The following is a 13890-nucleotide window of genomic DNA, read 5'->3' as shown; positions in this document are numbered from 1 at the left end:
TTCATTTTGTGCCATTGAGAGTGGTACGGCGTAATTAACCTCACTTGGTCATCTGTTTTTTTCTTTACTGAAGTCAGAAGGTCATCCCTAGGAGTTGCTCTGGCCCTGTCATATCCCTGTTGAATTGCCCTATTCGTAGAATGCCTGTTCTTAAAACGTTTTTTCAATTCCAAGGCTTGTCCCTCAAAGAGATCAACATTTGAGCATATACGACGGGCCCTAAGGAACTGACCTGTGGGATCGAGTTGATGACCTGTGGGGGATGGGATGATTTGGCACTCAGGAGAGAATTCACAGCTGTGCCCTTTCTGTAAATATCCGTTTTGATGGAGCCGCCCTCACTCTTTACAACCCTTACGTCCAGAAAGTCAATAGAATCCGTGCTGAAATGATAGGTCAAATTTATATTTAAAGCATTATCATTTAATGCTAACATAAACAGATCAAGTTTCTCCCGCTCACCCTGCCAGATAACAAACACGTCATCGATAAATCTCACCAACATTAATACTGTACCACAATCCTCCTCAGGGAATTGTATCAGACACTCCCAATACCCCAGGAAGAGGCACGCATACGAGGGCGCACAAGACGCCCCCACAGCAGTGCCCCTCTCCTGGAGGTAGTAGCGTCCCCTGAAGAGGAAGTAGTTGTGGGTGAGAATAAATCTAAGCAGGGTGAGAAGGAGATCAATTAAAGACCTATCAAGAGACGTGGTACACAAAAAGAATTCCACCGCCCTTAGCCCATCCCTATGTGTGATGGACGTATATAGAGACTCCACGTCTGCGGTAAGCATTATGGTGTCACTATCTAGATGTAAATCCTGCAGACGGACCAAGAAGTCAGTGGAGTCCCTTATATATGAGGGCAGATCCAACATTAAGGGCTTCAAGTAGTAGTCTAAAAAGACACAGACAGGCTCACATAGGCCATTAATACCCGAAACGATGGGTCTACCGGGTGGGTTTTCAATGTCCTTATGGACCTTTGGTAAAAAATATATGGTCGGTGTTGTCGGCAACCTGTTAATTAGTCCATCAAAAACTGACTGTGGTATAATATTATCATCAAGGGCTTTTTTCAAGATCCCCTCCAATTCATTTTGAAATGAGACAGTTGGGTTACTATCCAGTTTCCGATAGCATGAACAGTCATTCAACTGTCTGCCGTGCCGTCCTCCTCCGTTTTATGTGGTCTTTCTGATTTGGTTTTGTTTCTGATCCAGTATTGTTTAAAGATTTCATGTTACTGCTGGGCTGTTATCACTGTCTATCTCGCTTTTTACATGTTTTGTGGTCACTCTATTTATTATTTTCTATATTGTGTGTTTTTTTATACAGAACTTTTTGCGTATATATACCTCATAGGGACGGGATGAAGTATTGATAAACATATGAAGGCCTTCTCTGGATTATGAAAGCTATACCTTGGATGAAACTAATATCTGAAATCAAGAAGTTTCTCTTTGAAATTAATGTCCATTCTGGATTCTGTGAATGTATTCTTATACAGTAATATGTGAATAATATTTGTCAAAATTAATATTTGTTTTTACATGAGACCTCCTATCCGTGGATCATGATTTATTGTCCATTATGAGATATACCTCTGATGCCATATAGGGGTTTGTCCACTAGATGTCAGACTTTCATGAATATTTATTACTGTTCATTCTGACAATTTATAGTTAATATACTCCAATAAGTGTGGGTGCTCTTATCCACATATTACTGATTTGCTCTATATGCAATCCTGTTTAATAAATCTACTATAATCCCGTCCTGAAAGTTTTTACCTTCTCTGGATATTGCCAGTACTTTTGCCCCCTTTCAATATGGCCACTTGGTCACGCTGATGTCAGAGCGCACTCTGCATGTTGGAGCCTGCCTCTCCCCTTTTGCCGGCGCCCAATCGTGGGATGTTCCTTGCGCATGTGTAGGACGCCTTCCAGGACACCGGCGGAAGTGGATGATGCGGCCTCCGCCATGCGGCGCGCGCCGCAAATCAGACATCAGGTGGGCATCTCAGTATATATGAGTGGCCCTACAGTTACCCCAGCACCTCCTGACGAAGCGAGAGGCGAAACGCGCGTCGAGGTGCTGGGCGCTGTGGTCCGCCATCTGGATTTACAATTGTATTTTTCTGATACTTACCAGCTCCAACGGAAGCTCTTTTCTCCTGGCACTAGGTTGATATACATTCTCTTGAATGCTGTGATCCCTTTCTTTGAATGTTGCATTGTCGTAAATATTGGGAAATGTAGTAACCTTATGATTGTGTTTACTCATACGTTTTGGATTGCAGACCTGTTTTCAATATGAGATCTATGTTCTAAGGTGAAGGTATAATCTTTTGAGCTGCATTTGCACTTTACTTTAGCGTTGTGATATTATCAGATTTGTCTATATTTATTGACACCCAGGAATCCATATACATATATGGCGTACTAATACCTAAACTGAGATTATGGCTGTTCCACAGCGCACCAGTTTTTTCTGTGTATGTTTTTATGGGGTAGGGTTCTTTTAAATTTCTGTGTGCACCAGCATTTAATAAACTTTGTACTGTAAATATGATGAAATAAAAGTTGATAAATTCTCTAACTATGATGGATGGTTTATGAATTATTGAATATTCATACTTGCAGAATACCCCTTTTTTCGGTTATATATATGATAAATATGGTGGGATCTGCATTGTTCAGTGTGTAACTAGACAGATATGGATATCTATCTCCTTTTTTGGTTTAATATTCTGTTCTCCTTCTTGGATTTAGATCCTAAAATGGACTACAAAAGTCGTGACGGTTGCTGGGCCTCACAGATCGGTGAGATATTCGGTGGCAGCGCCGGTCAGAGTAACGCCCAATCTTCATTACCAAATTGTGAGTTACAGACCAAAATTAAAGACCTTCTGAAGAGGCGGATGAAGGCATGGTGGAACAAAGCTTCCCTGGAACAGTATTTATCTCGGGGGATTACGCCTAGGGGCCTTAGAATTCAGGTTTTCCCTTCATTCGAGGTCTCGGATGATATTTTTAAAAAAAGATGGGAGGAAGCCTGTAGTCTTTGTTCTCGTACCATGCTTGAACTCTTGATCGGTTTGGACAAGAAAAAAATAGAATCTCTTGAAGCTGAAATTGAACAAATAAATACTGAAATTAGGTCTAAGATGTCTAATGAGGCCATCGATGCCCTTGAAAAGGATATACAAAAAGAAAGTACAGAATGGGAGAATGATATAAAACAGTTTAAACTCAAAAAATTCCAGCGGGACATTACGGACCATGAAACCAACAATGTATTTAGATGGCATCAGACGAGGAGGTTTGGTCCAAGATCTAGATCAAGATCCCAGCAGAGAAACAATTCATTTTCCTCTGATGACCGCTCAAGGAGCCCACACCCTAATTCAGAATATGTACTATCTAACGACCCCCCTGAAAGATCTGTGGTGGGGGGAATTATGACACGCAACTCCTCAAAAAGGAAAGCAAATTACCCAACAGGAGGCATGAAGGACTCTGGTCCCAAGGATAACCTTAAGGTAATTAACCTTTCAGATAGAACACTCACTCGGGAACAACTTGAGGTGTTAAGGTGGTGTCAGACACAGCGACGATGACAACGACGTTGCTGCTACGTCACCATTTTCTGTGACGTTGCAGCGACGTTCCGTCGCTGTCGCTGTGTGTGACATCCAGCAACGAGCTGGCCCCTGCTGTGAGGTCGTTGCTAGTTGCTGAATGTCCTGCTTCATTTTTTCGTCGTCGCTCTCCCGCTGTGAAGCACACATCGCTGTGTGTGACAGCGAGAGAGCGACGAAATGAAGCGAGCAGGGAGCAGGAGCCGGCGTCTGGCAACTGCGGAAAGCTGTAACCACTGTAAACATCGGGTAACCAAGGGAAGACCTTTCCCTGGTTACCCGATATTTACCTTCGTTACCAGCCTCCGCCGCTCTTGCTGCTAGTGCCGGCTCCTGCTCTGTGCACATGTAGCTGCAGTACACAGCGGGTAATTAACCCTATGTGTACTGTAGCTAGGAGAGCAAGGAGCCAGCGCTAAGCAGTGTGCGCGGCTCCCTGCTCTCTGCACTGTGACATGTAGCTGCAGTACACATCGGGTTAATTAACCCGATGTGTACTGTAGCTAGGAGAGCAAGGAGCCAGCACTAAGCAGTGTGCGCGTCTCCCTGCTCTCTGCACTGTGACATGTAGCTGCAGTACACATCGGGTTAACTAACCCGATGTGTACTGTAGCTAGGAGAGCAAGGAGCCAGCGCTAAGCACTGTGCGCAGCTCCCTGCTCTCTGCACTGTGACATGTAGCTGCAGTACACATCGGGTTAATTAACCCGATGTGTACTGTAGTTAGGAGAGCAAGGAGCCAGCGCTAAGCAGTGTGCGCGGCTCCCTGCTCTCTGCACATGTAGCGACGTTATGATCGCTGCTTCGGCTGCTGTGTTTGACAGCTAAGCAGCGATCATAACAGCGACTTACAAGGTCGCTGCTACGTCACAGAAAATGGTGACGTAACAGCGACGTCGTTGTCGCTGTCGTTTAGTGTGACCCCAGCTTTACAGTTGGGACTATCATTTTCACCAGTGGCCAAATTTGACAGTTTTATGGCCATTAAAGATGTTCAATTGTTCAGCCGTAGGCTTCTATACAAAAAACATTTCGCAAGAAATAGGGATGGAGTGGATTTGGCTGGCCTATCTGCACAAGATAGGGAGATTGTCAGCCTTTTAGAATCCTTATTGGCTGAACAGGATGAACCAATTGGGGCTAAATTTCCACAATCAATTAAAAAAAGATCTACGACCTTTCCCCCTTTGTCGTCCTGTCCAACGATAGAACTCTTCACTATATTAGTTGTTCAGGATTTGCGGAAACTTCCCGAGGTACGATCACATGATAATTTAAATCTGAACCAACGGAAAGCAATTGATGAACTATCTAGGATGAGGGACATTGTTGTTAAACAGGCCGACAAGGGGGGCAATGTAGTGATCTGGCCCACGGCAAAATATGAGCGTGAGGCATTCAGGCAGTTGAATGACCGTTCATGCTATCGGAAACTGGATAGTAACCCAACTGTCTCATTTCAAAATGAATTGGAGGGGATCTTGAAAAAAGCCCTTGATGATAACATTATACCAGAGTCAGTTTTTGATGGACTAATTAACAGGTTGCCGACAACACCGACCATATATTTTTTTACCAAAGGTCCATAAGGACATTGAAAACCCACCCGGTAGACCCATCGTTTCGGGTATTAATGGCCTATGTGAGCCTGTCTGTGTCTTATTAGACTACTACGTGAAGCCCTTAATGTTGGATCTGCCCTCATATATAAGGGACTCCACTGACTTCTTGGTCTGTCTGCAGGATTTACATCTAGATAGTGACACCATAATGCTTACCGCAGATGTGGAGTCTCTATATACGTCCATCACACATAGGGATGGGCTAAGGGCGGTGGAATTCTTTTTGTGTACCACGTCTCTTGATAGGTCTTTAATTGATCTCCTTCTCACCCTGCTTAGATTTATTCTCACCCACAACTACTTCCTCTTCAGGGGACGCTACTACCTCCAGGAGAGGGGCACTGCTGTGGGGGCGTCTTGTGCGCCCTCGTATGCGTGCCTCTTCCTGGGGTATTGGGAGCGTCTGATACAATTCCCTGAGGAGGATTGTGGTACAGTATTAATGTGGGTGAGATTTATCGATGACGTGTTTGTTATCTGGCAGGGTGAGCGGTAGAAACTTGATCTGTTTATGTTAGCATTAAATGATAATGCTTTAAATATAAATTTGACCTATCATTTCAGCACGGATTCTATTGACTTTCTGGACGTAAGGGTTGTAAAGAGTGAGGGCGGCTCCATCAAAACGGATATTTACAGAAAGGGCACAGCTGTGAATTCTCTCCTGAGTGCCAAATCATCCCATCCCCCACGGGCCATCAACTCGATCCCAACAGGTCAGTTCCTTAGGGCGCATCGTATATGCTCAAATGTTGATCTCTTTGAGGGACAAGCCTTGGAATTGAAAAAACGTTTTAAGAACAGGCATTATACGAATAGGGCAATTCAACAGGGATATGACAGGGCCAGAGCAACTCCTAGGGATGACCTTCTGACTTCAGTAAAGAAAAAAACAGATGACCAAGTGAGGTTAATTACGTATGTATGTATGTTTTTATGGGGTAGGGTTCTTTTAAATTTCTGTGTGCACCAGCATTTAATAAACTTTGTACTGTAAATATGATGAAATAAAAGTTGATAAATTCTCTAACTATGATGGATGGTTTATGAATTATTGAATATTCATACTTGCAGAATACCCCTTTTTTTCGGTTATATATATGATAAATATGGTGGGATCTGCGTTGTTCAGTGTGTAACTAGACAGATATGGATATATATCTCCTTTTTTGGTTTAGATACTAAAATCAAGTGGACAAGCGTCCTATAATATTAGATTGGTATTGCCCTACTCTGCCTCTAAAAAGTTAATATCCTCCCCAACATGTTTCACCATGTCTGGCTTCATCAGGGGGCTGAGACTATAATCTTAATGCCAAGCTGTTAGAAGGGGCACTATTGCAGAAGTTCAAAGTAAAGTACAGAAGAGTGGAGGTGACAAGGACAGGGTTTAAGGGTGAGGGAAGCCCAAACCTTTTCCATCACCTGGTCCCTGTGACAGAGACAACACAGAAGGAAGAAGAAGGGAAGCCAAGCTGTTAGAAGGGGCTCTATTGCAGCATGACATAAGTCCAGAAGTGTCATGGAGACGTAAGGCACAATTGGGGTGCTCTTACATGAGTCATCATCTACCGATACCTGAGGGAAAGCAGTTGCGGCGGTAGGGCAAGTGGGTCCTGTTGTCCGTTAACCAAGCTGAATGTTCCTCCACCATGCTGGGGGAGTGGGTCCGAAGAAGGAGGTTAAGTCGCTCCATTACGGCAGTCCCTGCAAAGCCGAGCCAGTTGTTGGAATTTAAGTATCTGAAGGATAAGAAGGATGGCGATGTAAATGCACTGAAAAAATGGAAAATGGCTGTTATAGTGTTGTGCAGTAAAATCATTAAAGTTGTACCCCACGTCTGACTCTTTACTGAGCGCATGGGGCCTGAAGCCCATGGGAGTGCACGGGAGCCGGAGAAGCCGGCTGAAGTATTGGACAAGCAGCCGTCAGCAGGTACCACCTCCACATCACCAGATAACACCCACTTCACTCTGCCCCCCATGTCTGTACTGTGCCGGGGTGGGTTGAGGTCCGCCATGACCCTCACTCATCACTCCAGCACTTTACATGGCAAATCTGAGACTCAAATTACATTCTTGGGATCACATGATGACCACTGAAACGGGCAAGTGCAGACAAATTCTAACAGTGTGTATGTTACTCAACATTAGGATGTTGCTGTAGCATTTCCTGAAGATTTCACCAGGGATGGACAATTGCATTAAGATAAATTAATGTTTATTTTAGCAATTCCAGAAGATGAGAGTAAACTTTTTTTTATCTTTTTATTTTAAGGACTAATGTCAGAGTTGAGATTCCAAAAGACTTTATTCATATCCAAGTACTCCAATGTGGAAATAGTAAGTATAACTGCTCCAAAGTAAATCTTTATCTAACAATTAGGTATGCAAAAGTACATTTGTTACCTGAATCAAATATTTTTAATAACATGAACCGTACTTTACTACTCTTTGGAGTCATAATATTTTTTTTTAATTTTACAGTTTCATATGCATTTAGGAGCAGCCAGATTTCAAACAACTTTTTTTCTGGAATGTTTTAGTTAGTAATAAATTGCTGATGTGGCCATTAAGGGGTACTTTGCACGCTGCGACATCGCTAGCCGATGATAGCGATGCCGAGCGAGATAGTACCCGCCCCCGTTGCACATGCGATATCTTGTGATAGCTGCCGTAGCGAACATTATCGCTATGGCAGCTTCACACGCACTTACCTGCCCTGTGACGTCGCTCTAGCCGGCGACCCGCCTCCTTCCTAAGGGGGCAGGTCGTGCGGCGTCACAGCGACGTCACACGGCAGGCGACCAATAGAAGCGGAGGGGCGGAGATGAGCGGGACGTAAACATCCCGCCCACCTCCTTCCTTCCTCATTGCAGGCGGGACGCAGGTAAGAAGATGTTCCTCGCTCCTGCGGCTTCACACACAGCGATGTGTGCTGCTGCAGGAACGAGGAACTACATCGTACCTGTCGCTGCAGCGAAATTATGAAAATAACCGACACTACACAGATCACCATTTTTTATGACGCTTTTGCGATCGTTTATCAGAGCATCTAGGCTTTACACGTTGCGACGTCGTTACTGGCGCCGGATATGCGTCACTTTCGATTAGACCCTGGCGATATCGCAGTAGCGATGTCGCAACGTGCAAAGTACCCCTAAGCCTGGTTGCAGATAATCAATATCTTTCTTTCTGGTAGGAAAAATGATAAAGTAATGCTGCGATGGTAGTAAGGTAACAGTCCTCTACTTGCACCAGACTTCCCAGACATTCTGTGGAAACAAGCTTGAAAGCTGAAGTGATGTAATTTAAAACTGATCTGTCAGCAGGATTTTAATTCCAAATCAATCTGTTTGCAGAGTCTCTGACGGTGGTCCAGTCACTTTTGGAGGCAAGAAATGTCTGTCTCTCTGGATCTTTCTCAGAAATGTTTTTTTATCTTAAATATATTTTGAAACTATTTTCATCATCAGTTTTCTTAGTTTGGTGTGCAGATGAGGATTGTCTCATGTGGATTACTACCTTAACATTACTCAACTATGAAATGTTTTGGTTATTATCACATTCATAAATTATATTCTGGGTTACTTTTAACAGATATCAGTCCCATTAATGAAAAATGCAAAATTGGAACAAAATTGGAGTATCCCAGTGGATATGTTTTGAAGGACGTGTGGCACCCAAAGGGATGCAATATGCTGGCATACAAAACATTGGACACAATGAATACATGCTTCACGAACAAGTTCATTTACATTTTTGGAGACTCAACATTAAGACTGTGGCTACATTATTTTCAGAAATATGTCAAGAGTAAGTTTTGAATTTATTATTAAAGTATTATTCTAGGTCAGTGTTTGTCATACAAATCCTATAGGATTGTCCAGCTCCCTAAACTGATATTTCTATGCACTATATTACATATTAGAGAAACTTGGCAGACTTTCCAGTTTAAAAATATATAATTTAAAGGCGATCTGTCAGTAAGAAGAATCCTCCAAAGCCATCTATGTGGGGCATGTAGATCATAGAAAGCTGATTAAAATGATTACTTGATATCTGCAATCCAATGTCTTATTACAGAGAAATCCACGTTTTCTAATATGTAAATGAGCTGTTAAGGTCTATGGGCCGGACACAGATCTTCCTGAAAATCTGTCTCCAGAGTAGTGATAAGCGCGCACTAAAGTGTTCCAGTGCTCGTCCCTTGAAACAAGCTGGTCCTGAGCGTGCGAGGTTCTGCAGCAAAGTTCGGGGATTGCAGATAAGTGCTGCATAGTTTAAACACAATCTCATAGTGGTGATAACTGTAATTGTTTAATTTTATTAGGGAATTGTTTGTCTGTTTGTCTGTGATACTGTGAAAAAGCAAAAAAAAAAGTTTGTCTTGTAATTTAATTAGCAGTATTAGCCACACCTGTTTCTAGAAGCTTCTGGGAGCTTCTAATATTTCTTGTGGAACTATATAAACCAGCCAGAACAAGCGAGGTTCTGAGCGTGCGAGATTCTGAAGCAAAGTGCGGGGATTGAAGATAAGTGCTGCATAGTTTAAACACAATCTCATAGTTTGACACAAGAACATAGTTTGAATTTATCCTTATACGTTTCACATTGTTTTCTTTTTCATTGTTTTTCTACTTTACTGTTTATCCCCATTTAATAGGTGGTCCATGGACAATGCTACCAGGTGTGTATCTTGTCAGATGTATGCATGCCTTGAGCAGCCGTTCGAGGGTGAATATGTCTGCACTCGATGCAAGCATGTTGCGTATTTGGAAGCCAAGGTAATTGATCTAAATAAGCAGCTTGCAACACTCAGGGGCATTGCCAACTTGGAGAGGAGTTTAGAGCTCACTGAGCTTTCGCTGGCTGGGGCCAGTGATATGGAGGAGGGTTGAGGTGGGGAAGATCAGGACCCAGAGATTGGTAGCTGGTTAACAGTTAGAAGAAGAGGTAGGGGGAAAAGTGTCAGAGAGCCTAGTCCTGACCTGGCACAACCTAGTAAATATGCCTGTTTGGCTGATATTAAGAATGGAGGGCCAGGACTAGGGTCACTACAGCAGGACGTTGCTCCTAGCAACCAGGAAAATGACTGTTGTAGGAAGGAGGGAAATAGGAGTACAGCAAAGCCCAAACAGATGTTGGTGGTAGGGGACTCTATAATTAGGCAGGCAGACAGACAGGGTCATCTGTCGCCGAGACCGTGAATGACTAACAGTGTGTTGTCTGCCAGGTGCTCGGATTCGGCATATTGCGGATCGGATAGACAGATTGCTGGGTGGGGCTGGGGAAAACCCAGCGGTCATGGTGCACATTGGTACTAATGACAAAGTTAGAGGCAGGTGGAAGGTCCTTAAAAATGATTACAGGGAAGTAGGAGAGAAGCTGAAGTCCAGGACCTCCAAGGTGGTGTTTTCAGAAATACTAACGGTGCCACGAGCATCACTACAAAGACAGCGGGAGCTTAGGGAGATAAATACGTGGCTTATAAATTGGTGCAGGAAGGAAGGGTTTGGGTTCATGGAGAACTGGGCCTACTTCTCAGTCGGCTACAGGCTCTATGGTAGGGACGAGCTGCACCTCAATGGGGAGGGTGCAGCTGTGCTGGGGGAGAAAATGGTCAGACGGACAGAGGAGCTTTTAAACTAGGATCTGGGGGGAGGGAGGGTAGTAGAGCAAATAAGGGGATAGACAAAGCAGATAGAGACAGTGAAACGGTAGGGGTCAATGAAGGATTGGGGGGTATGGGACATGCAAGGAACGTAGGGAGGCTAGGAGTAATAAATGTGTTAATAGTATTAAATGTCTACTGGAAAATGCAAGAAGTCTTGCAAACAAAATTAATGAATTGGAGACTCTTATGTCATCCATGGATTATGATGTGGTGGGCATTATGGGATGAAAGCCATGACTGGGTGAAAAACATACAGGGTTATACTACATTTAGGAAGGACAGGAAAGACAAAAAAGGTGGTGGGGTGTGTATATTTATCAAATCTAACCTAAAACCTGTATTGAATGATGATATTGGGGGGGGAACTGCAACAATGTAGAGGCAGTATGGGTAAATGTACATGGGGAGGGGAATAATGGAAAAATTCTAATTGGAGTTTGCTATAAGCCTCCTAACATACCTGAACAAATGGAGGGTGAAATGCTGGAAAAAATTGAAAAGGCAACTAATAATAGTAATCGGGTTCTTATTATGGGGGATTTCAACTATCCAGACATACAGTAGGACATAGAATCTTTTGGTTGTGCTAAAAGCTGTAAGTTCTTATCTACTATTCAAGACAATTTCCTCTCTCAGATGGTAGATGAACCGACAAGGGGAGATAATTTGCTAGATCTGATCCTGTCAAATAGACCGGATACAATTTCAGATCTACAGGTCCGTGAGCACTTGGGTGCCAGCGATCATAATATGGTAAGCTTCAAAGTAATATTCAATAGAACTTTTCAAAGGGGAAATGCTAAAATCTGGAATTTTAGGAAAACTGATTTCAACAACTTAAGGGAAGAGCTTAAATGTGTAGATTGGGACAAAGTCATGGTAACTAGGGATACCGAACATAAATGGGGTAAGTTTAAGGATATACTACTAGAGTCCTGTAAAAAACTTATACTCTGGTAATAAAATGTCCAGGAATAAAAAGAAACCACTATGGATAAATAAGACTGTACAAAGTATAATAAAACAAAAACAAAGGGTGTTTAAAATCTTAAAGGCTGAGAATACAGAAATAGCATTTCAGAAGTATAAAGATATCAATAGATAATGTAAAAAAAGAAATCAAGCAAGCAAAATTAGCTACTGAAACAAAAATCGCCAAGCACATTAAAATAAATCCCAAAATCTTTTATAAATACAATAATGCCAAAAGGAAAACAAAGGATAGTATCGGCCCCTTAAAATATAATAACAAGTTAGTTATAGAGGACAAACAAAAGACTGAGATATTAAATGGGCATTTCTCATCTGTATTCACCAAGGAACTGACTGTACCAGGGATCATTCAAGAAGTGAAAAATCAAAGTTCACCACCCGATATAATTAATTTAAATCAAGAAGTACGCCTATATCTGAGTAAATTAAACATTGACAAATCCCCAGGGCCAGATGGCATTCATCCATGAATATTGAAGGAATTGAACTCCGTAATAGACAGACCGCTGTATCTCATCTTTTAAGACTCGCTTGTAACAGGGTTGGTGCCTCAGGATTGCTGATGTGGTAACAATATTTAAGAAAGGTAAGAGGGTAGATCCAGGCAACTACCGTCCAGTAAGCCTGACATCAGTAGTATGCAAAGTTTTTGAGGGCATTATAAGGGATGACACGCAAAAATATATTGCAGAAAATAATATAATAACTAGAGATGAGCGAACCTCTGAAGGCTCGAGTTTGGTTCTGTTTGTCGAACGGAGACCCCGTTCGACGAACCGTTCAACGAACCTCTCGAACCCCATTGAAAACAATGGAAGGCAAACTCAAACACATAAAAACACATAGAAAACACCTTCAAAGGTGTCCAGAAGGTGACAAACAACTCCCAAGACACCACAAACACATGGGAAAGTGACAAGGACATATACTCATGCGAAAACAAAACAGCTGGACGAGGAAAAAGAGGAGGAGACACAGATATAGGCATGTCATGCCCTTCTAAAATCATGTAAAACACATCAAGGGTACTCCAAGCTGAGTCTCCCTTTTTTCCAAAAATTGGGCCCCACAGACACCATTTCAGTGGCATCACTTGTGCCCCAGTTGCAAACTGGATGTGTTGATTAGCATCAAGCACATTCAAAAATACACCAGCCTTAACTGTCCCCAGGATGACACTGGGGTAGGTAGCAAAGTCTTTGCTGAACCATGACTTGTTCATCTTTGCTCATTTTTAAAAACACCGCAAGGGGACTCCAAGCAGAGTCTCCCTTTTTTCCAAAAAATGTGCCACACACACCACTTCAGTGGCATCAGGTGTCCCCCAGTTACAAACTTGACTGGTTGATTTGCATGAAGCACATTCCAAAATACGCCAGCCTTTACTCTCCCCAGGATGACACAGGTGTAGTAAAGTGCTTGCGGATCCATGACTTGTTCTTCTTGATGAACGTTAGTCTGTCCACATTGTCACTGGACAGACGCATGCGCTTATCTGTCAGCACACACCCAGCAGCACTGAAAACACGTTCAGAGATAACGCTGGCTGCAGGACACGACAAGATCTCCAAGGCGTAAGCGGCGAGCTCAGGCCATTTTTGAAGATTTAAAGCCCAAAATGAGCAAGGCTCCAGTTGCAAAGTCATGGCATCGATGTTCATTTGGAGATACTCCTGTATCATCCTCTCCAGCCATTGACTATGTGTCAGACTTGTTGTCTCTGGTGGCCTTGCATTGGATGGTCTAAAAAATATTATGAAACGATTCCATAAAATTGCTATTACCAGCACCAGATACAGTGTTGCTGGTACGGTTTGACTGATAATGACGAGACAGTCCCATGCTTGGCAAGTTACAACTAGGAGATTCACTCCGCTCACCACTGGTGTTTGGTGGAAAAGCCGAGCTAAGATTAACAGCTTCTGCTGATTCTCCTGCATACGTGCGTCCC

General features: G+C 42.9%; 1 protein-coding gene across 1 annotated transcript in view; it reads left to right on the top strand.

Moving 5' to 3' along the window:
• The window catches only part of LOC142257217 (NXPE family member 1-like), a 660520-nt gene that overhangs the window by 445677 nt on the left and 200953 nt on the right, over positions 1-13890 (top strand). The window contains exons 4-5 of the mRNA XM_075329362.1: positions 7548-7612; positions 8870-9085. Of these exons, the coding sequence (XP_075185477.1) occupies positions 7548-7612; positions 8870-9085 (281 nt within the window). The remainder of the gene's footprint in view (positions 1-7547; positions 7613-8869; positions 9086-13890) is intronic.

The sequence above is a fragment of the Anomaloglossus baeobatrachus genome, chromosome 11 (genome assembly GCF_048569485.1).
Source record: "Anomaloglossus baeobatrachus isolate aAnoBae1 chromosome 11, aAnoBae1.hap1, whole genome shotgun sequence".
NCBI lineage: Eukaryota > Metazoa > Chordata > Amphibia > Anura > Aromobatidae > Anomaloglossus > Anomaloglossus baeobatrachus.
The sequence above is the reverse complement of the archived record's forward strand: the minus strand, read 5'-3'. Positions and strand labels throughout refer to the sequence as shown.